We start from the raw sequence: 24,786 nt of genomic DNA, 5'->3' as shown, positions 1-24,786 counted from the left end.
TTTTATGCAATATAGGACCCCAGACAACTCAATTCAAACTTGCACCAATGTTAAACCATCACGTGGCTTGTTTTGGTTGTGAATCTAGACGTTTGTTTCGTAAACTAGGTTTGTTCGCTTTTCCATTTATTCCTGATCTCTTATTTTATTTTTATAACTGAAAGTAGTGAAAATAACAAATATTTCTTTCTACTTCTTACTGTAACCCACAACAACGACCCTGTGAGGTGAGTTGGGCTGGGGAAGAGGGACTGATTCAAAGGCACCCAGCCCGATTCCATGTTTAAGGCGGAACTAGAACTCCCAGTCTCCTGGGGATTGGCTCAAACATCCCCCAGCTGTCTTTCAATGCCTAAGGCGGGACTAGAGTTCATTGTCCCCAGATGATTGGTCCAAAGTCAGCCAACAGCTTTTGTGCCTAAGGCAGAAGTAGAACCAGGGGCGGGCTTCAAAAATTGCAGCAACGTGTTCGCTGACCCCATTGCTGGGTGTGTGTGGCCATGGTGGGTGTGGCCTAGTCGCCTTCCTGCACCAAAGTGGGAGGGGGGTATTTTTCGCCTTCCCCAGGCTCCAGAGGCTTTCCTTGAGCCTCCAGGAGGGCAAAATAGCAATAGCAATAGCAGTTAGACTTATATACCGCTTCATAGGGCTTTCAGTCCTCTCTAAGCGGTTTACAGAGTCAGCATATCGCCCCCAACAACAATCCGGGTCCTCATTTTACCCACCTCGGAAGGATGGAAGGCTGAGTCAACCCTGAGCCGGTGAGATTTGAACAGCCGAACTGCAGAACTGCAGTCAGCTGAAGTAGCCTGCAGTGCTGCATTTAACCACTGCGCCACTTTGGCTGCAGAGGCCCTCTGGAGGCCAGAAACAGGCCCATTTATGGACTCCTGGAACCTTCAGTAGGCCCGATTTTCCTCCTCCCCGAGCCGCCGCATGGGCTCTGAACTTACCTGGCCAGGGATGGCTTTGGGCTTCTGTTACTGCCAGTTCGCTCAGGCATGTGCTTCGCGCATGCGCAGTAGTAAAAAAAAACAAGATGGCGCTGCCTAAGGAGCCGTCGATAGAACTGGTTTGGGGGCGTGGCCAGCCAAATTATTACTTACTCAGCCGAACCAGTCCGAACCGGTAGGAACCCAGCTCTGTACCAGGCATGATGAATGGGCCATGTGAAGACTCCTGGGATGGGCAGGGAGGGGTCTTAGGAGTGGGGAGGGGTCTTAGGGATGGGAATGGGTGTGGCCAGCCCGGGGTGGCATTTGAGAGTTCATCGAACTGGGCAGACTCCTAGCTAGAGGATCTCCCGAACCCGCGAGAACCCCCAGCAGCCCACCCCTGACTCGAACTCACAATCTCCTGGTGATTGGCCCATTTAGCCATCTTTCTTACCTAAAGGAGGACTAGAATTCCGGGCCTCCTGATTTCTCACCTGGCGCCTTCACCACTAGTCGTGGTTTTTAGGGTTTAGCACGTGTGACCATGTTAGTTATCCTGGTTAACTTACGATTCAGGAGGCTGACAAGCAGTGTGTGGTTTACGATTCCCAAATACCCTGTTTGGTTTTACATGGAACTGAGAAACAGATGTGGCGGGCTGGGAAAATCTATTTTTGTTCTCGGGGCTGTTTATATCAAGTCACTCGTTAGCTTCAGTGTGAGAACTGAATGGTAATGAAAAAGGAACATGGGAAAGAAAAAGGGAAATTGTCTTTTTCTCCTCAGGAGAACAGTAAAAATTGCAAAAATAAAAAAAAATACCAGGGAGAGAAATTTGTCTGGTTCACCGACAAAAGGGCGACCGACAAAAGTGCGCCTGATGAAACCGTGGTGACAAAACCGCACCAATGAATGAGCGCTGAAGCGTGCCGACAACAGTGCGCCGACAGAAGCGCTCTCTGGAGCACTGCTATCATGTCTCCCCTAGTCCTTCTTTTCATTAAACTAGACATACCCAATTCCAGCAACCGTTCTTCATATGTTTTAGCCTCCAGTCCCCTAAGAGCCGAGGTGGCGCAGTGGTTAGGGTGCAGTACTGCGGCCACTTCAGCTGACTGCTAGTTCTACAGCTCGGCGGTTCAAATCTCACCGGCTCAGGGTTGACTCAGCCTTCCATCCTTCCGAGGTGGGTAAAATGAGGACCCGGATTGTGGGGGCAATTTGCTGACTTTGTAAACCGCTTAGAGAGGGCTGAAAGCCCTATGCAGCGGTATATAAGTCTAACTGCTATTGCTATAGTCTTTGTTGCTCTTCTCTGCCCTCTTTCTAGAGTCTCCACATCTTTTCTACATCGTGGCGACCAAAACTGAATGCCGTATTCCAAGTGTGGCTTTACCAAGGCCTTATAAAGTGGTATTAACATTTCACATGGTGATCTTGATTCTCTCCCTCTGTTGATGCAGCCTAGAACTGTGTTGGCTTTTTTGGCAGCTGCTGCCCACGGCTGGCTCCTATTTAAATGGTTCTCCACTAGGACTCCAAGATCCCTCTCATAGTTACTACTGTTGTGGAAGGCACCACCTACACTGTACCTGTGCATTTCGTCTTTCTTGCCTAAATGTAGAACCTGACTATTGTCTGCTCTGCACCCTCTTCAGTTCTGTACACATATTTTTTTTAAAGGTAATTAGATGCAGGAAAACGATTTCCTGCAAAGATGTCTGATAAGATGCTGGCGGCAGGGAATGTGTGCAGAGGTGATTTTAAAGAGAGAGAGAAGAAATTGGAAGGACTGGGTAGGTTGAATAAATTAAAGATTGGCTGCTGTAAAGAAACTCCCCAAAGGAAGAGGGAAATTTTCCCAAGCAGAGACCGGCCTGATGCTACACCTTATGTAAGATTCAAAACCTCGGCTTGATAACCAAATAATGTACAAAATCTTTGACGGCAAAGAAATGACTTGTCTCTTCCTCGGTTTTGTCTGCGAAAATGTTGAGCGGAAAAATACATTTTAATGAGGGAAAGTTTCCAACCCGCCTAGATGATTTCCAGAATTCGATAAAACGGTACTGGTGGATCATAAGTGAGCCCTAGATTTTTCTGTTGCTAAGCGAGACGGTTGTTACGTGAACGTTGCCCCACCTTACGACCTTTCCTGCCACCGTTGTTAAGTGAATCACTGCAGTGGTTAAGTTAGTCACGCAGTTTTTAAGTGAATCTGGCTCCTGGAGATTGGCCTAATGTCACTCCACTGGCTTTCTTGCCCAAATTGGGACCAGAACTCACCATCGCCTAGTGATTGGCCCAACATCACTCAACTGGCTTTCATGCCTGAGGCAGGACTAGAACTCACCGTCTCCTGGTGATGGCCCCAAGTCACCCAAAATGGCTTTCATGCCTAAAGTGGGTCTAGAACTCACCGTCTCCTGGTGATTGGCCCCAAATCACCTAGCTGACTTTCATGCCTAAGGCAGGACTAGAATTCACTGTCTCCTGGTGATTGACCCAAAGTCCCTCCACTGGCTTTCATGCATAAATTGGGACTAGAACTCACTGTCTCCTGGTTTCTAGCCTGGAACCTTAATCACTAGTCCAAACTGGCTCGCTTCATTCATTCATTCATTCATTCATTCATTCATTCATTCATTCATTCATTTGGTTTCCTGCCTTAGCAGGGGATTGGACTAGAAGACCACGAAGGCTCCTTTCAACTCTGTTATTCTCTGTTCATTCTCTGATGATCTTCTGACCATCATCAAGATTAGATTATTTTAGTATATTTTATTTTATTTTAGATTAGAGATTAGATTAGAGATTAGAGATTAGATATTTGATTGGATTAGATTAGATTGGAGATTAGATTAGAGATTTGATTAGAGATTTGATTAGAGATTTGATTAGATTAAAGATTAGATTAGAGATTAGATTAGAGATTTGATTAGAGATTAGATTAGAGGTTAGATTAGAGATTAGATTAGAGATTAGATTAGAGATTAGATTAGAGATTAGATTAGAGATTTGATTAGAGATTAGATTCAGTCTAATTCATTCAGTTTCCTGCCTTAGCAGGGGGTTGGACTAGAAGACCTCCAAGGTTCCTTCCAACTGTGTTATTCTATATTCATTCACTGATAATCTTTTGCCCATCATCAAGATTAGATTAGATTAGATTAGATTAGTTTTTTAGATTTTAGATGTTAGATGTTAGATGTTAGATGTTAGATGTTAGATGTTAGATGTTAGATGTTAGATGTTAGATGTTAGATGTTAGATTTTAGATTTTAGATTTTAGATTTTAGATTAGAGATTAGATTGGATTCTATTCTATTCTATTGTATTCTATTCTATTATAGATCAGATCAGAAAACATCAAACCAACCCGGTTTGCAGCCCGCCCACCCCCTCTGAAGCCTCCACCCCCGGGGCCCGGTCCTTCCCCTCTCCAAATGCTCTCCAGCGGATCGGTGGCGCAGCTTCTCTGCCGGGAAGCGAATGGGCACAAATCACCGGCAAGCAGATTTGCAGCAGAGAGAGAATTCCTCACAGTGTCATTTTAAAAGGATAATTAAGGAACAATGCAAGGCTTTGTGTAGCCCCAAGACTAGTAATAACACATGGTTATGGCGCAGAATGATGTGGCTTTTGTTACAGGCTCTGCTAATTAACTGAAACAAATATTTGTTGGATTATGCCTAATGTGGGGCATGTGATGCGGGGGGGGGGAGACATCACACAGCTGGAAGCTGACAAAAGAAGATGGGGGGTGGCTGCTTGAAGGAAGAGCAGGGAAGGATGAGAGGAAGCATGGGGCCGACACCGCCATAACGGGGGGGGGGGGGGGGAATTGGCTGCCTGGATAAAAATAAGGCTTCTCTTGTTTTTTTTATGAGAGATTTTGTGGTGTCCGTCCTGGGTTCCTTCAGAACTCCAGCTCTGAACAACAACAACAACAACAAGGCATCTTAACACGGTGTAGAATTTCGACTGTAAAGTACCCAAGTCACAGTGATTGTCCTGCTAGGCAGAAAGTTTGGACAGTTCGTTGGTCAGTCAGTCAGTCAGTCAGTCAATCTCTCAGTCAGCCAGTCAGTCAACCTGTCATACAATCAATTAATTAGTCAGTCAGTCAACCTGTCGGACAATCTCTCAGTCAATCTGTCTGTCAATCAGTCAATCTGCCAATCAGTCAGTCAGTCAATCAGTCACTCAATCTGTCTGTCTGTCAGTCAATCTGTCAATGACTAAGTGCTATTGTGCTAAGTGCTAATGAAGGAAGGGAGAAAGAAGAAGGGAGGGAGGGAAGGAGGAAGGAAGGAAGGAAGGAAGGGAAGAAGGAAGGAAGGGAAGAAGAAAGGAGGGGAGGAGGATGAAGGAAGGAAGGAAAGAAAGAAGGAAAGAAGGAAGGAAGGAGAGGGGGAGGAAGAGGAAGAGGAGAAGGAAGGAAGGAGGGGAGGAGGATGAAGGAAAGAAAGAAAGAAAGAAAGAAGGAAAGAAGGAAGGAAGGAGACGGGGAGGAAGAGAAGAAGGAAGGAAGGAAGGAAGGAAGGAAGGGTTGTGGCGGCGCAGGGGTTACAATTCAGTATTGCAGGCTAACTCTGCATTCCCTCAGCCAGCAGTTCGATCCTGACCAGCTCCAGGTTGACTCAGCCTTCCGTAAAACGAGGTAAAACGAGGACCCAGATTGTTGGAGGCAAAAGGCTGACCCTGTAAACCGCTTAGAGAGGGCTGTGAAAGTACTGTGAAGCGGTATATAAGTCCAAGGGCCAGCACTAAGTGTTTGGAATACGAGAGTCCATTCCGTTCACTGCTTGGGATCCACAAAATAAAAAGACTCAGGCAAAAACATTGGACCAAAACTTTGGATGAGGATGTGGTGGAAGGACGGGAGACGCAAAAGAGTTCAGATTTAACTGGAGCTGTCAGAAGATTCAACTCAAAGCCCCGAAACAAATAGACAAATAAACAAAGGCATGAAAACGTGGCAATTGCTCTTTGGTGTATCTTTCAATTCTCCCCTGTGGATGAGCCATAAAGTCACAAGCTCTTATGAGCTCAGTGATTTAGCAAAGAATTAAGGCACTTGTAAACTTCCCAGCTGAAATAATAATAAGAAGGGAATTGAATCACAGTTCCTCCTCGACTTACGGCCACAGTTGAGCCCCAAAATTTCTGTTGTCAACTGACACATTTCTTACGTGCATTTTTGCTCGGTTCTGCCGCCTTCCTTGCCACAGCTGTTCAGGGAATTGTGCCGTTGTTAAGTGAACGACACGGTCGCGAAGTAAATCCGGCTGCACCAGGGACGGCCTTGGCCAGAAAGTCGCAAAAGATGATCCCGTGACCTTGGGACACAGCAACAGTCATAAGGGGGATCCCCAATTGCCAAGTGTCTGAATTTTGGACACAGGATGGTGGGAAGGCCAGAAAAGTTGCAAGTATGAAAAACGGCCCTCGGTCGCTGGTTTCAGTGCCGTTGCAACTTTGAACAATCACTAAATGAACTGCTGTTAAGTCGAAGAACGCCAGTATCCTTCCAAGATTAAATGCAAAAGATTCTTGAGCAATTCAGCCAGAATTGGATCGCTAACCCCCTGATGGCGAACAGTTGCAACTCAGCAGAAGTTTGCTGTGAGTTGAGTCGGGATGCAGGATTAACAATGCAGCTGGGGCTCGTTCGTGTCGTCTTCTGGAGATAAAAGGACTGATGGTGCCACGCCCTGGTTGCAGAAGTCAACATTCACTCATTTGTTCATTTATCGGTCGTGGTTTGTTTGTGAGAGACACTTGGATAAGTGACTTGCTTTCTGTAACCCTGATTCAAAGAGACACTTGGAGAAGTGAATTGCTTTGTAAGAGATTTTGTTTTGCATTCTGTTATCTTCTTGCCAGAGACTTCATCTGTGTTTACTTTGGGCTCGCAGCCAGTCTGAGCTGAGACTGATAAAGGCTTTCATTTGGCAAGCTTTCTGTGACTTTAGTTTTGGAGCAGGCTAAGTGGGGGGCCAGAACAGTGAACTAATGGCACGCAAGCCACAGGGGGCACATGGGGCCATCTCTAAGGGCATGCGAGCCATTGCCCTGGGCCAGCTGGAGTGTGCATACACTGTGGCATGACAAAACCGCGCTCGACTAAAGCGCGCCCGATTAAACCGCGTCGCTGACGTCATCAACAGGGCAACAACAGCGAGCGCGGAGAAAGAAGGGCGCTTTAAATAGCGCTTTGAAAGCAAGCCGATTCAACTTAAGGTAAGGGTTAGGTTTAGGGTTAGGTTTAGGGTTAGGTTTAGGGTTAGATTAAGGGTTAGGATTAGGTTTAGGGTTAGGTTAAGGGTTAGGTTTAGGGTTAGGTTTAGGATTAGGTTTAGGGGGGTTAGGTTTAGGTTTAGGGGTTAATTTTAGGTTTAGCGTTTACACTGTGCTTTTTTCTCCGCGCTGTTGTCGCGCTGTGATGACGTCAGCTATGCGGTTTCGTCGAGCGCCCAGCCAGCTGATTTTCAGCCTTCAAAGAGCCTCTGAAGGGCTGGGGGAGGCCACTTTTGCCCTCCCCAGGTGTCAGGAAAGCCTCCGAAAGCGAAACGGGCCTGCCGAGACTACCGGAAGTTCAGAAATGGATCATTTCCAGCTTCTGGGGGGGCTCTGGGGGGGCCGGGAGAGGCTGTTTTCGCCCTCCCCAGGTTTCAGGAGAGCAGGGGGGCGGTTGCACATGTATGCAGGGGGGTGGGGCAACAGGGAGGGCCATGCATGCATGCGTGGGGAATGCGCAGGGGTGGATTGAATTATGGGTATGGGCGCATGCTTTCGGCAACCCGAGCCAAAAAAGGGTTAGCCATCACTCCGCTAACCTATAGTGCAGGGCAGAGGCAGTCCCCTAATCATTTTTCTGGCTCTTCTCTGCACTCTTTCCAGAGTCTCTAGAGAACGTTTAGTTCCGGTGTTGTTTGTAATTTATGTGTTTGCTTTTGTTGTGTTTATGTGTTTAAAATTAAAAATTTAAAAAAAGTTTTTAAGAAAGTGACACGATCATTTCCCCCCCCGACACACTTATAACCGTTGTAGCATCCTCAACGATCAGGGGATCAGGATTCGGAGGCTTGGCAACTGGATCAAATTTATGACGGTTGCGGTGTCACGCGATCCCCTTTTGCTACCTTCTGACAAGCAAAGTCGATGGGGGAAGCCGTTTAATGACCGTGTTACTAAATGCAGTGCTTCGCTTAACGGCTGTGTCAAGAAAAACGAGGCAAAACTCCTTTAACAACAATGACAAATGTGTGGCTGTAAGTCGAGGGTGACACACAGGTGTTAAATATGGGCTGTTTCTCACTGTGTGTGTGTGTGTGTGTGTGTGTGTGTGTGTCACAAAAGGAACCAACTTCTGTGCAATTTGGGGAAGGGACATGGGAGGAAAGGATGAGAGTCACTCCAGAGAAGAATCTTCATCCACTTACAGGTTCTCTCGGATCTAAATTGTCTCACATCTGTTTCTTGGCTGCATTAGATGGAAGACAGGGTAATTTATGGCAGTCATTTCTAACAATTTGATTGTTGGGATATCTCCGCTGAATTGATTGGCTGGAAAGACAGATCTTGATTTTTAAAAAATAAAAAATAATATATATATATATATGTATGTATGTATGTATGTATGTATGTATATATATATATATATAATATCAATGGCATCTTTTGCATCTGACTGCTCAATTTATCCCTGATGTTAACCGTGCCAGCTGCAGATATCAATTTATACTGGGGAGGGGGGGGAGAAAACAGGCTGCTCTTTTTCCTGGGCATTTTACAATATAATACAATAAAATAGCAGGGTTGGAAGGGACCTTGGAGGTCTCCTAGTCCAACCCCCTGCCTAGGCAGGAAATGCTGAACTGTTTCAAACAAATGGCTATCCAACATCTTCTTAAAGACTTCCAGTGTTGGGGCATTCACAATTTCTGGAGGCAACTTCTCTTCCACTGATCAATTGTTCTAACTGTCAGGAAATTCCTCCTCAGTTCTAAGTTGCTTCTCTCCTTGATTAGTTTCCACCCATTGCTTCTTGTTCTTCCCTTGGGTGCTTTGGAGAATAGCTTGACTCCCTCTTCTTTATGGCAGCCCCTGAGATATTGGAAGACTGCTATCATGTCTCCCCTGGTCCTTCTTTTCATTAAACTAGACATTCCCAGTTCCTGCAACCATTCCTCATGTGTTTTAGCCTCCAGTCCCATAATCCTCTGTTGCTCTTCTCTGCACTCTTTCTAGAGTCTCCACATCTTTTCTACATCGTGGCGACCAAAACTGAATGCCATATTCCAAGTGTGGCCTTCCCAAGGCCTTGTAAAGTTGTATTAACCTTTCACGTGATCTTGATTCTCTCCCTCTGTTGATGCAGCCTAGAACTGTGTTGGCTTTTTTGGCAGCTGCTGCCCACGGCTGGCTCCTATTTAAATGGTTGTCCACTAGGACTCCAAGAGCCCTCTCCCAGTTACTACTATTGAGCAAGGAACCACCTATAACTGTCCCTGTCAATTTCCTTTTTCTTGCCTAAATGTAGAACCTTCCTCTTTTCACTATTGAATTTCATTTTATTTTCTCTGGGTCTGAAATGCTACAGGGTCTCCTGTTTGAGCAGGAAGGAGGTGGACTAGAAGACCTCCTAGGTCCCTTCCAACTCTGTTATTCTATACTAGCTGATAACCCAGCATTGCTTGGGTATTTATTCATCCCAATCTTGTATTAGACAGGAAAAGGAATGAATTATAAGTGGGAAAGTGCGGAATGGGTTCTCCTCCCTCCTTCCATTAACATCGCCACCATTCCTGAAGAGGAGATGGCAAGGAGATGGCCGCGCGAGTGATTGTGGGTGCACCTCGGTTCACCCACATAACACCTATCCTCCGCGAGCTGCACTGGCTACCTGTTGATCTCCGTGTGCGCTTCAAGGTGCTTCTTACCACCTATAAAGCCCTCCATGGTAGTGGATCTGGGTACTTGGGAGACCGCCTCCTGCCGATTACCTCCTCGAGACCGATTAGATCTCATAGATTAGGCCTCCTCCGAGTGCCATCTGCCAGCCAGTGCCGTCTGGCCACTACGCGGAGGAGAGCCTTTTCAGTGGTAGCTCCGACCCTCTGGAACGAGCTCCCCGTGGGGATCCGTACCCTCACCACCCTTCAGACCTTCCGCGCAGCCCTCAAGAACTGGCTATTCTGCCAGGCCTGGGGGTAGAGATTGATCTGCCCCCACCCGAATGTTGGATGAATGTTGTTTACTTTTTAATTATATGTAATGTTATATGTTATTGTTTGTATCCCCCTTCCTATGAGTTGTTAGCAATAGCAGTAGACTTATATACCGCTTCATAGGCCTTTCAGGCCTCTCTAAGCGGTTTACAGAGAGTCAGCATATTGCCCCCAACAATCTGGGTCCTCATTTTACCCACCTCGGAAGGATGGAAGGCTGAGTCAACCCTGAGCCGGTGAGATTTGAACCGCTGACCTGCTGATCTAGCAGTAGCCTGCAGTGCTGCATTTAACCACTGCGCCACCTTGGCTCTAGTTAGCCGCCCTGAGTCCCCTCAGGGAAAAGGGCGGCCTATAAATAAACCAATTCAAATTCAAATTCAATTCAAATTCAAGAGAGACTTCTCCCCGTGCCCTGATTTCAGCGACAATTAAATTTGTTAAAAATGTTTTCCCTGTGCCCCCGGAAGTGTCAAGAAAAATGATACCACCGTGTTGAAAATGTCCAGACCAAACATAATTTCTAATGTTGGATTTTTCCCCCTTACCAGAGGGAGCCCCCTTGTGGAGTGCTGTGAAGCCATTATCGTGGCAACTCCATTGCGCTGTACAGTAGAAGCCATTTTAAGGCCCAACAGGCTGTATCTTAACAGAACATACACCTCCTCGAGGAGTTTTAGGGGTGTCTTTTTCCAGAGAGTAAGTCATCTGTGTACCAAATTTGGTTGAAATTGCTCAAGGTGTTCCAGAATTATGCTGGAACACATGAATACGCACACACACACAGAGCCATTTTTATATAGATAGATAGGAATTGAAATTGAGTGGAATGGAACGGAACAGAATGGAATGGAGAATGGAATGGAGAATGGAATGGAGCGGAATTTCTCTGAAATGCTATAGGAATTCCTCATTGACCAGTGGGTTGGACTAGAAGACCTCCCAGGTCCCTTCCAACTCTGTCATTCTGCAATTTTGAAATTCCTGCCCATTTTACCACGATGGCTTCGCCACATGACACTCTGCCCTCAAAAATAAAAATAAAAAATTGCATTAACGGTGTCCATGCCAGCTTGTAGAGGCCACGCAGCTCTGATATAGATCCAACTCGTTCCGCACCGATTTTAAGACATAATCTTTTCATTTGACGGGCCCTGCCACTGATTTCCCATCTCCCGCAATCTAGGAGGAGGTCAGTCAACCTGAAGCCGAATTAGATTTCGCCCAGAAGCAGAAACCCAGAAATGTGTGTTTTTTTACTGCTTAGGAAATAGCTTATGCATAGAAATAGGCATATTTGTGGGTAATCACTCAGTGGATCCTGAATGGGTAAAGAAGTTAATGTCTTCTCCAAGGTAGAAAATCATAGCAGTTTGGCTACCCTGCTGGGCGAACTTCACCCCGTTGAATAGAAGGCGCTCACAGTCTGGATTTCCTACAAAAATAAAAAAAAATAAATTTTATAGCCAGAACCCCTGTGCCAAATTGACTCTGCCGACTGGTGTAAGTAATACAAATGTCCTGATTTGCTTAAGCGGTTTGTTCCCCCCCACCACTACATTTGCATAGTTTAACTTTTTGTGAGCTGAAGGTGGTGGATTTTGTTTTTTTTCCTTTGCTTTTAACCCTGCGATGGTTTGATCATGCCACACTTGGAATATTTGCATCCAGTTTTGGTCGCCACGATGTAGAAAGGATGTGGAGACTCTGGAAAGAGGGCAGAGAAGAGCAAGAAAGAGGATTAGGGGACTGGAGACTAAAACATACGAAGAACGGTTGCAGGAACTGGGAATGTCTCGTTTAATGAAAAGAAGGACTAGAGAAGACATGATAGCAGTCTTCCAATATCTCAGGGGTTGCCCCAAAGAAGAGGGAGTCAAACTATTCTCCAAAGCACCTGAGGGCAGAGCAAGAAGCAATGGGTGGAAACTAATCAAGGAGAGAAGCAACTTAGAACTGAGGAGAAAATTCCTGACAGTTAGAACAATTAATCAATGGAACAGAACTTGCCTCCAGAAGTTGTGAATGCCCCAACACTGGAGGTTTTTAAGAAGGAATTGGATAACCATTTGTCTGAAATGCTGTAGTGTCTCCTGCCTAAGCAGGGGGTTGGACTAGAAGACCTCCAAGGTCCCTTCCAACTCTGTTATTCTATTCTATTCTATTCTACTTTCCAATTCCAATTCCAATTCCAGTTCCAATTCTATTCTATTCTATATCCTATCCTATCCTATCCTATCCTATCCTATCCTATCCTATCCTATCCTATCCTATCCTATCCTATCCTATTCTATGAAAGCATAATCAACCAAAAAAAGATGTTGAGATTTTGGGGAAAGTGCAAAGAGGAGCAACTAAGATGACTCAAGGCCTGGAGGCTAAAACGTATGAAAAACGGTTGGATGATTTGGGGTTGACCATTCTAGAAAACAAAAGGACATAATAGCAGTCTTCCAGGATTTGAGGGGCTGCCCCTAAGAAAAGGGGGTCAACTTATTCTCCAAAGCACCTGAAGGGAGGACAAGAAACAATGGATGGAACCTAACCGAGGAGAGAAGCAATCTGGAATTAAGGAGGAATTTCTTGACAGTGAGGACAATTAACCAGTGGAACAGCTTGCCACCAGAGGTTCTAGGTGCTCCATCACTGGATTTTTTTAAGAAGGGACTGGACAGTCACTTGTCTGAAAGGGGGTAGGGTCTCCTGATTGAGCAGGGGGCTGGACTAGAAGACCTCCAGTTCTATTCAGATTCTGATTCAGCCATCTCAACCCACATGAGAATTCAAACACTTTGGTGACTTTGGTAGAGAATCAAACAGCATCGTGAATGTTTTGATGAAACGTGAATGAGAGGTTTTCGAGTTTCATTTTATTTATATGCCGCCCTATTCCCGGCGGGACTCAGGACGGCGCACAAACCCAAGGAGGGGAAGGGAAACACAAAAACTACACAAAAAATACAGGGCATTTAAAACAACCAACAGCCACACGATTCGAGAGGGGAAGGGAACTCATCGACCCCAGGCCTGCCGACACAGCCAGGTTTTGACGGCTTTTCGGAAGGCCTGGAGAGGGGTGAGGGTCCGAATCTCTGCGGGGAGCTCGTTCCAAAGGGCCGGAGCCGCCACAGAGAAGGCCCTCCCCCGGGTAGTAGCCAGATGGCATTGGCTAGTAGACGGAACCCGGAGGAGGCCTAATCTGTGTGATCTAATGGGTCTTTGGGAGGTAATTGGCAGCAGGCGGTCTCTCAAGTACCCAGGTCCAATACCATGAAGGGCTTTATAAGTGACAACGCCCAATTAAAAAAAAATATCTTCCTACAATTTAATTTGATTTGGGTAGCCTCTAGGAAATCATGCTTATTTTTTGGAGTGCAATATGGAAGGGGTTTGTCTTTGTCATTGGAACTGAAGCTGCCTTTGGAGGTTGTGGGAGCTTCGCCACTGGAAGTTTTCAAGAAGAGACTGGATGCCGGGTGCTTGGTTTGAATTTAAACCGCAGATTCAGCCATGTCAGAATGTTCTAAATAGCTAGTGGAATACTGGCTAGTTAAATAAATAGATCAGTTTTGCAAGCTAGATTCAGCCACCGTATGGAGTTGTCTTACGCTCTGGGAATATTTTTAATTGTTTTGCTCCTTCTCTTTTGGGCGGGATGTTTAATAAATAAACAACTGCTTATTAAAACGACATCCCCATATATTTTTTTTTAAATAGGTACATAAATAAATCAAGAAGCTCCAAACCAGTAGGATGGGATTTTAAAATGCTGGGCTGTTTTTATTTTTATTTTTTTTTAAAGTCAGAGACAGCCTGCGTCTTCCTTGCCAACGCTTTGACTACAAATTTACACTTCCACACAACTGTGAAGGAAAACAAATCTTATTACTTCCTCCTCCTATTTCCTGTCAAAAGTGCTTCAAAGCTCCGGTGCCCACTTACTGGTAGCAAAAAACCCAGTTTTTAAAATCCCTCCTGGGGCTTCCCCACTGAGCAAACATATGCTACACTCTCCAGATTGCAAAATCCAGCGGTTGTGTGGGGTAGATCAAAAGTAAGACTCTGCCAAAGACACTTGGAGAAGCAAGTCATTAGGGGTAAAACATTTTAGGGGACTGGAAGGTAAAACATATGAAGAACGATTGCAGGAATTGGGTAAAGGTAAAGGTTCCCCTTGCACATATGTGCTAGTCATTCCCGACTCTAGGGGGCGGTACTCATCTCCGTTTCAAAGCCGAAGAGCCAGCACTGTCCGAAGACGTCTCCGTGGTCCTGTGGCTGGCATGACTCAATGCCGAAGGTGCATGGAACGCTGTTCCCTTCCCACCAAAGGTGGTTCCTATTTTTCTACTTGCATTTTTTACCTGCTTTCGAACTGCTAGGTTGGCAGAAGCTGGGATACAAGTCACGGGAGCTCACTCTGTTACGCGGCGCTAGGGATTCGAACTGCCGAACCGCCAATCTTTCTGATTGACAAGCTTAGCAGCTTAGCTACTGAGCCACTGTGTCCCCTTAGGAATTGGGTATGTCTAATTCAGTGGTTCCCAAACTTGGCAACTTGAAGATTTGTGGACTTCAACTCCCAGAATTCTCCAGCCAGAGCTGGCTGGAGAATTCTGGGAGTTGAAGTCCACAAGTCTTCAAGTTGCCAAGTTTGGGAACCACTGGTCTAGTTTAATAAAAAAAGAAGGTCTAGGAGTGACATGTTAGCAGTGTTCCAAGTATTTTAGGGGGTCAACCTGTTCTCCAAAGCAGCTGAAGGCAGGACAAGAAGCAACGGGTGGAAACTCATCAAGGAGAGAAGCAACGTAGAACTAAGGAGTAGTTTCCTGAAGAACTAATCCGTGGAACGGTTTAATTCTAGAAATTGTGGCGGCTACCTCAAGGGAGGCTTTTAAGAAGAGATTGGCCAACCGCTTGCCTGAAACGGTAGACCGTTTCCTGTTTTTGGTATATGGGGTTAGACTAGAAGGAGTCAACTTAGAAAGCAAAGCAAATGGGGATACTGACTGGACCCTTCCTGGCTGGGGAATAAATAGAAGGAAAGGGGAGTGCTTGTCGTAGGAGACAACAGTTCGTATTTCTGAAGATTTTGCTCATTGGGTTTCGTGCCACAAAGACTACTTGCCAGAACTTAATTTGCAGCCTTTCACGGCCTAGCAATTATCGCAAGGAACTATAGCAATAGCAATAGCAGTTAGACTTATATACCGCTTCATAGGGCTTTCAGCCCTCTCTAAGCGGTTTACAGAGTCAGCATATCACCCCCACAGTCTGGGTCCTCATTTCACCCACCTCGGAAGGATGGAAGGCTGATTCAACCTTGAGCCGGTGAGATTTGAACCACTGAACTGCAGATAACAGTCAGCTGAAGTGGCCTGCAGTACTGCACCCTAATCACTGCGCCACCTCGGCTCATAACTGATAAGGTCTGTTACTGGAGTCCTTTTTGAAGGACGTTTGCCTGGACTTTTCGGAGTGTGAATGCCATTAATTCACAGGAGATAAATAAAGAGGGGTTTTTCTGTGATAAGGAGTCCCGTTTCTTGTTTCTGGTAGGGCCGAGTCAGAACAAAACGGAGCGGAACTTACTTAACAACAGAAATCTGTGGTCGTAAGTCGAGGACTACCTACATCTTGATGCTGTCTACTCCAATGATTCTCACCAAGCCTAACCCGATATATTTGGTCCTTTTTTTAACCCCCCTTCTGAACCACACAGTTACACTTCCAAATTCTCAGAACCGCATTGGAAATCCGAAGGCACCCTGGAAAAATGGTAAAACTCTCGCGGTCCCCACGTCAGCTCAACGATACCTCCGTGGAGACAGAGATGTTAGGAATTATTTGGTTAATGTGATTTTTATTAAAAAAAAAAAAAACGAAGCCCAACCGTAAGTCCTAGCATTATAGAATCCCAGGAATTCAAATTAAGGCATCTGATAAGGTTTGTTGGCGCGCCGCTTGAATCCTTGAAATGAAAGGCTGTTCCTGTCCTCTGTGGGTCAGTGGTTCCTCTGTCAAACTGTTCTTAATTGAAAGTCTTTTCTAATTTAATTTAGCACCTGCCTGGCTGTAATTTAAGGATGAACTGCAGAATTCTTCAGGAATCTCTCCCCCACCCCTCCTTATTAAGCTTTTATCTCTTACTCTTTCCCTCAATTATAAACACCATTGATCCAGGAGAAGGTTCTCCCTTAATCTCCCTAGTGTTTTGCTGTAGTAAATCTAGGGACAATCAAACACAAATCAAATGAACCTATAATGGGATGACTCCGGAGATGTTTCCCTTTAGGCCTCTTCTAGCCTAAAACAGGGGTCTGCATCCTTAAATAATCAAAGAGCCACTTGGATCCGTTTCCCATAGACAAAAAAACCCACCGGGAGCCACAAAAACTACCGGAGGTCTCGAAAAGCTCAATAAATTGCGTGCCGACAGGTGTCGTACATTGGGGGTTGTGAGACATATTTTGAGCCACAGGGAGCTGCAGCCAAGGGATGAAAGAGCCACATGCGGCTCCCGAGCTGCAAATGGCTGACCCCTGACCTAAGGAAATATGTCCCAGTTTGAAATTGTTGGTTGTGTAGGTGTCTGGGGGTCTACAGATAATCCTCGACTTATGACCATAATTTTTTTTATAAACCTACCACAATTGAGCCTAAATTTGCTAAGCCAGACAGTTGTTAAGTGAGTATGGGGCCAGTTTACAACCTTTCTTGCCACAGTTGTTAAGTGAATCCCAGCAGTTGTTCAGTTGGCCGTTAAGAGAATCTGGCCTCCCCATTGACTCGGGGGAGATGCTGCAACCGTCGTTAAGTGTGTGTTGCGCATTGCATTATGGGTGCGGCACGCCTGCACATGCCCCCCCTGCGCTCCCCCCACTTATGGCACGCGAGCCAAAAAAGGTTCGCCATCGCTGGTATAGGGTCTCCCGCTTGAGCAGGGGGTTGGACTAGATGACCTACCAGGTCCCTCCCAACTTTGTTTATCTGTTAAATCAGGATGTGAGAAGATGTCCATTCCCATGGAACCCTGAACTGTTCAAAGCAACCTAGATGAGATGAGTAGGGTACAGCATAACAGATCCCGGATCCGAAAAGATAAAGGGCATATAATCCATAGCTACCGCAGATGGGTGAACATCCTGAGCAAAGGGTGGGTGGGTGGGTGGGTTTAGGGACTGGAAAGAATGTAATAAAACCTATATTGACTTTTATTTTCGAAGAGAAAAAGCAATAAGCGCACAGCCCCGCGGTTATGAATGTTTCCCTTCATTGTTTAATCGCGTCTTTGGCAATTGACTGCAGACGTTGAACCCCGAGGATGCTTAGGAACCCCTGGGAAAATGCTGATGGGGATGCATTTATGGAAAAAGGGATGGGACGGCGGCGTCTCTGCAGAAACCTGATTCCGCGAATGGCTTCTGCCTGGGGCACGGGAGCTAAGACAAAGGAAAAAGGATGGGCAAACAGCCGGATAGCACTACACTACGACGCCGTCCCAGATTTGGGGGACGCTTGTCCACTTTTCAGCAACTGGAGGGTGTGTGTGTATGCATCTGTGTGTGTGTAGATCTTGCTAGGTACAGAAGAGGCGGCTTTGCACAGGGCACCAGTTAAAAGGCCTGTAGAGGCTTCATTTGCAAAACAGACACAGCTTATTTCACTTTAACCTTGGTTGGGCTTGCAGCTCGGCATGTGATGGAAATCCAGCCCATTTGGTGCACTGCGCCAATCCAGAAAAGAAGCTGAACCGATGATCAATGTTTAAACAAAGCCAATGTAGTTCTTTTCTTTTACTTTTGAGATCAGATTGCCCCAGGAATCCTTCCTTCCTTTCTTCCTAGCTTTCTTTTCTTCCTTCCCATCTTCCCTCCCTCTCCTTCCTTCCTTCCTTCTGTGGGAAGTTATCATCCAGCCCCCCTCCCAGAAAAATGAAATATCCTAGGAAATATTGAAAAGACAGAATATTTCTCTGGATATGAAAAGAAACATGTTTTAAAAGACAGAATAGTTGCCTGTAGCTTCCTGCCCATCCCCACTTTGCCAATGGGCCATTGAGAAGGCCAGGCTAGTCCCTTTTACATAATAAAGACTTCTCCACTGCAGCCCCAGGGGGGAATGGGAGTAAAGGCATGATAATATTGGAACTTTACTCAACTGACCACATGGCATCTGAGAACTCATCCATACCTGGATTCAAAACACAGCCTAGAGAGTAGCCCCCTGCATGGCACCATGGGAGTCTGACAACCAATCAGAATACATTTCTTACACAGGAACAGGAAACAGAGAGGTGGAACTGAACAGGGTATAAAAAGCCTAGCAAGCCCCTCCTTCAGCCCTTCTCTTCTTCTCCACCAACATTGAAACATGTGATCACCTTTTCTGTTCAGGGCTCAAGCCATGTGGCCCTGTCCAACAATAAACCATCTTTCCAAGCAGCCTCCATGTCTCCAGTGTCTTTTTCCCCACTTGGAGCCGAACCCAGAAGGACATTTCTTTCATCATTTCCTTCCTTCCTTCCTTCCTTCCTTCCTTCCTTCCTTCCTTCCCTCCCTCCCATCCTCACTCCTTCCTTCCCTCTCTCTTCCTTTCTTGTAAGCTGGGTGCAAATTCCTCGCAATAACTTTCCAATCAAAGAAAATCTTCTCAAAATTCACGCTTCCCGTGAAGCCACAAACTCTATTAGTCCCAAACAGAATAAAACAAATCATTGTTATTCTAAATGAAACATACGCTTTCCCTTTCTCCCTTTCCGTCTTTCCTCTATTCATCCACTGCACACTTCCTCTAGCAAGATCCTTTTGAGGCTCCACAAAGCACAATGCAACCAGATATTGTATTATGATCGGGATTATAATTAAGCCCAAATCACTTTTATCAGAAATTTTCCGGGGGACATTTTAATGAAGAGATTGTCCTATTATTTTGAAGGGGATGCAATACAGACCTTTCTTTTTAGAACCATGAACCATTTTTCTATTTTTTTTCCCCAGAGGAAAAAAAAACCCCAACCATGATTCATTTTGCAACAATACCATCAAGACAAGGCAATCGTGACAGGGGAAACCAACCATGTGATTCTATTCTATATTATATTTATTTTATTTATTTATTTATTTATTTATTTATTTATTTCGGCAAGCATGAATTTGATAACATTCTCGTGGAGACTGTGTGCTGCAGCCACAGGGGGGTGGAGGCAAAATGGCCCATTAACCCCAAATTCAGCTTTGCAAGGACCAGGTAAACTCGTTTCATTGCCACCTGGGCGGTTTTTCAGCATCCTTCTGGCCCTGCAGGGAGGCTTCACCTGTGCTCCCGAAGGGAACCACAAGCCCCAGAGTGCAAAGCGGGAAGGCAGTGCTATGTCAGTCATTACATCCCACCTCCCTACGACCATGATAGGGCGGCGGACGGGCGGCGGACGCGCGGATTGGCTAGGAAGCGGTAAGCGGGGCGCGGCCGACCTTAGCGGGTAGGCCCAGCCAAGATGGCGGCGTCTGAGGCGACGGGAAGATACAGGAGCGCGATGAGCAAAACCAAGGATCCCTCCGGCCTGCTCATCTCTGTCATCAGGTAGCGGCGGCCTTCCGTCCTCCGAGGCGGGCTTGAGGGTCCTGGACGAAGGCGGCCACCCTCTCAAGCAGGGCGGACCGAGGGGGGAATTCGCTGCCTTGGGACGCGGGGAAGCGTTCACACGACCCGAGTCAGGGCCTTCCTTCGCTTGACACGCGAGTCTCGTGACTCGTAATAGGTCGTTTCGGGATGTGGGGGGTAGCTTAGAGTGAAATATACTGCGGCAACCCTGAAAGTGGGTTAGTTAAAGAGCCGGGTTAAGCGTGTTGTGGGAATGACAGGCTGTGGGTCAGGGCCAGGTGGGAGTAATTCACAGGGAAGCTCGTCTCAGATGGTGTCCCCAAAGTTTTTGGAGTCTCTGAGGCGGTCAGGGTTAGTTTTCTTCAATGTGGCCCTTTCTTGAGTGTTGGACTACCGACCCCATGGTTCTCAGCCTTCCCAGATCTGGAAAACATCAGGCCGAGTCTGCATATTTTGGGTGTGTGGGGGTGACTATAAGTTTAATTTCTTTGGGGCTGCTCTAATGTGCTTTGCCATTTGGTTCTGCCCATTACAGTTCTTACACTACAGTTCCCATCATCCCCACCTAGCACGCCTCTTGGCTAACTTTGGACAACGAAATTAATTTGGTTTGGTTTGGTTTATTAGATTTATATGCCGCCCTTCTCCCAAGGACTCAGGGTGGCGTACAACATTAAAAGAAACACATAATACAAAAGTTAAAAAAAATTAAATAGAATATCCCAAACAAACCCAATTAGAATTGACAATAATATTTAAAAAAAAAAAAGAATTAAAATTAACAATGATCAATAATTTATTTTGTTTTGTTCAGGCCAGGCTGGCTTGCTGGAAAAGCCAACTTTCTTCAATTATCTCCACAGCCACAATCCTGCGAAGTGCTTTAAGATAAAAGTGCATACAGGCAGTCCTCGATTTACAACAGTTTATCGAAGTTGCAACAGCGCTGAAAAAAAAAGTGACTTGTTTTTCACACTTATGACCGTTGCAGCATCTCCATGATCACATTCAAAATTCAGCGTCTTGGCTATTGGTTCACATTTATGACGGTTGCAGCATCCCAGAGTCATGGGATCCCCTATTACAAGCTTCAGACAAGCCAAATCAATGGGGAAACCAGATTCATTTAACTAGTTACTAACATAGCCACTGCAGTGACTCATTTAACAATTGTGGCAAGAAAGGGCATAAAATGGGGCAAAGCTCACTTAGCAAATGTCTCAGTAACAGAAATTTTGGGCTCAATTACGATCGTAAGATGAGGATGACCTGTATTGTTAGCTTAGGGCCAGGATATCTTTTTTTATAGCTGCCAGCCTCTCCATTTACAATTATAGGTAGTCCTGGACTTATGACCACAATTGAACCCAACATTTCTGTTGCTAAGCGAGACAGCTGTTAAGTGAGTTTGGCCCCATTTTACAATCTTTCTTGCCATAGTTGCTAAGGGAATCACTGCAGTTGTTCAGTTAGAAACACGGTTGTTAATTGAATCTGTCCTGCCCATTGATTTTGCTTGTTGGAAGCCAGCTATAAGGTTACAAATTTTCATTTCATTCATTTCATTTCATTTATTGAATTTATAGGCCGCCCAATTCCGGAGGACTCCGGGCGGCTTACAGAAATGAAAACTATTAAAAAAAGATTAAAACAATAAGATACAACAAGATTAAAAAGAAACACAACATGCACCCAATCAAAGGGGGGCTGGACTTCAATTAAGAAGTCAACAGCCCCAGGCCTGCCGGAAAAGCCAGGTTTTAATAGCTTTATGGAAGGCCATGAGAGTGGGTAGGATCTGGATCTCTGGGGGCAGCTCATTCCAGAGGGCCGGAGCGGCAACAGAGAAGGCCCTACTCTGAGGCGTCGCCAGCCAGCATTGTCCAGCTGAGTGCACCCGGAGAAGGCCCATCCTGTGCGATCTTATTGATCTTAGGGAGGTATGCGGCAGGAGACGGTCTCGTAGGTATCTGGTCCTAGGCCAAATGATGATCAGATGATGCTGTCATAAATAGATGTCCAGCGCCCGAAGTTTGATCATATGATCATGGGGATGCTGCAATGGTCGTAAGTGTGGAAACCAATCACAAATCACTTTTTTCCTTATGGTTGTAATTTGGGTCACTAAGTGAGGAGTTCTGGTAGGACCAAGGAGAGCCAGGTTTAAGCCACCCTCAATTATGGAAGCTCCCAAATGAATTTGGGCCAATTGCAGGTAGTCTTCGGTTTATGACCACAATTGAGTCAAAAATTTCTGTTGCTAAGTGAAACATTTGTTAAGTGAGCCTTGTCCCATTTTACCAACCTTATTTACAAAAACCCAGGGTGCAAATTTGGGCCAATTGCAATCTTTCAGCTCAACGTCTATGGAGATTCTCAGTCATCCAGGTCATGGTTGTCCCAAAGGTGCTTTTTCAAAAGGCAACTGGGCTTTGTTTTTCCTTGAAGACATTTTGCTTCTCCTCCAAGAAACTTCTTCAGTTCTGAGGAATTTCTCAGAACTGAAGAAGCTTCTTGGATGAGAAAAGCAAAACGTCTTCAAAGAGAAACAAAGTCCAGTTGCCTTTTGTAAAAGCACCTTTGGGACTTTCAGCTTAACCTGTGTTCCAAATTTGTTGCGTGGACATTGGAAGCACCAAGCTGAAATTGCAGGGAAAAGGTGGAATATGAATCTTAACAGATGAATAAATAATTGTTATATATTTGCATCTGACAAGCAGTTTTTCTACTTTGCGGCTGGTTGAGATGCGTTGACGCCTTTCCAGGGAGTGTCATCTGCTATTTGTGCTCTGTGCTGATTAAAGTCAGGATTAAATTGTTGGATCTCAACTTTTTTTTTAATTACTGTACTTCATATGTGATGCTCTGGAGCTTGCAGTGCCATGCATCCACTGTCAACTATTCTCAAATATTTGGGGAAGGAAGCCAGTGGCGAATAGAACACAATGTCTTCTTGTCATGAAGGACGAGTGCCAGCAAAATCTTCTATTCTGCTTTATTTTGCCAAAAAAGAGTGAAAAAATTTCTGAAGACTTTATCATAGTGGGACGGTACACGTAGTCTTTGAATTACACTAAAATTGGGAACAGAATTTCCAAGTGGCTTTCCCCAGCATACAACTCCCAGCATTCCTAGTCACCATAACCAACCACTATGACTGGGAAGAATTCTGGTACCTGTAGTCCGGTTACATGGGAGGACACCAGTGTAAGAGTGGATTATGATGGCCCACCAGATCTAAAGGAGACTTTTCTGATCTCTCTCTCTCTTTCTCGTCTGTCTACCTTCCTTTCTTCCTTTCTTTCTTCCTTCCTTCCTTCCTTCCTTCCTTCCTTCCTTCCTTCCTTCCTTCCTACGTACCTACCTACCTACCTACCTACCTACCTACCTACCTACCTACCTACCTACCTTCCTAACTTCCTATCTACCTACCTACCTAACTTCCTAACTTCCTATCTACCTACCTACCTACCTACCTTAAAGTTGGAGGGCCATGTTTACAGGTGCTTGACTTATGACCACAATTGAGTCCAGAATTTCTGTTGCTAAGCAAGACAGTTGTTAAGTGAGTTTTGCCCCCTTTTACAATCTCTCCTGCCACAGTTGTTAAGTGAGTGACTGCAGTTGTTAAGTTAGCCACGCGGATGTTAAATGAACCTGGTTTCCCCATTGGCCTTGCTTATGGCAAGATCACAAAAGGTGATCACATGGCCCGAGGACTTTGCAAATACGTGGCAGCTAAGGATCCAAATTTTGAACATGTGACTGGGGATGCTGCTGTGGTCCTAAGGGTGAAACATGATCACATCACTTTTTTCAGTGCTGTTTTAACTTTGAACGGTCATTAAAACAAATGGTTGTAAGTCGAGGACTACCTATATTAGAGAAATTTCTGTAGCTGTCCAGCAGGATTTCTAATTTGCAAGGCAGAAGGCTGACTGCAAACAGAATTGAGTTTCAGATACACACTTTATGGATTGAAGCTCAACTATTGTTCCATTTGAAGATGACTGTATGCTGTGATGACTTTCTGTCTTGTTACTTTTGCTACTTTAGAGGAAAACTAACATTTCACTGATTTTATCTGTACTGGCTATGTTTTGTGAGTAGGCTGCAACTTTCCCACATTGCTTCTTTCTGATAGCAACCTTTTCCCACATTTGTTGTTTAACATTGCTTAATTTGCTTTTTCTGCCTACTCAGGGTGTATTGTGACATCCCATCTGCACTGTGTATCTGTTGTGTTAACATTGTTTTAAAAAACGTTGGTGGATGGTATGGCTCCTGTGATCGCAGGCTTTTGCTGGGATAAATTCATGCTGACAGGCAGGGTTCGCACAGAAATTCTTACTTATGAAAGTAGACGGGTTAGAATAATTTAATTTGTGCTCATGAAGTTCAGCTGTGTTTAAATTTGGGAATTCAGTAAAGCAGAAATGCTAAATTCAGGTATCTTAATGAATGTATCCCTCGTCTCCCAAGGTAAGAGGCAAGGAACAAGATTTTTTAAATAAATCTATCAAAGCTACAACTCCAGGCTTGGTTAAATATATCAGAAATTCTGATTATAATAATTTAAATTTAATAAAGATTTCCCAAGCAGGAGAAGAAAGAAAAGGTATCTGATACCCTGCTGTAAGTGAAATCAATATACAGTGCCTACATGTGTTATAATAGGATATAAATAAGAGTTATCGGAATACAGATGCAAACTTCCGTCTCCACTGGGTGATTTGACTTGTACTGAGAATAATTTATGAGTGTCATACAAATTATTAATCTTTCCTGGGGAAAAATCCTTCCCCGGAATAATTCAGCTGTCCATATTTTCTTACTAAATGAGGAGGAGAGTTTACATATTTTGTTTTTTGCTCTTCAAGATGAATTGTGTTATACAAAAGAATAGTCTGGGAATCAGCTCCATTTATACATGCTGTATATATATGTGTCTAGGGAAATTCTAAGTCATCCAGGTCAGGGTTGTCCCAAAGCTGCTTTTTCAAAAGGCAACT

The 24,786-nt window shown here is 45.1% G+C and overlaps 1 protein-coding gene across 1 annotated transcript in view; it reads left to right on the top strand.

The window, feature by feature from the left end:
• Window positions 1–19,654: 19,654 nt before the first annotated feature.
• Window positions 19,655–24,786, top strand: part of EXOC4 (exocyst complex component 4) — a 331,322-nt gene continuing 326,190 nt past the window's right edge. The window contains exon 1 of the mRNA XM_032221694.1: window positions 19,655–19,753. Coding sequence (XP_032077585.1) covers window positions 19,668–19,753 — 86 coding nt within the window. The 5' untranslated portion in view covers window positions 19,655–19,667. The remainder of the gene's footprint in view (window positions 19,754–24,786) is intronic.

This window comes from Thamnophis elegans, chromosome 7, assembly GCF_009769535.1.
Source record: "Thamnophis elegans isolate rThaEle1 chromosome 7, rThaEle1.pri, whole genome shotgun sequence".
In the NCBI taxonomy this organism is placed as follows: Eukaryota; Metazoa; Chordata; class Lepidosauria; order Squamata; family Colubridae; genus Thamnophis; species Thamnophis elegans.
This window is presented reverse-complemented; position numbering and strand designations above follow the sequence as displayed.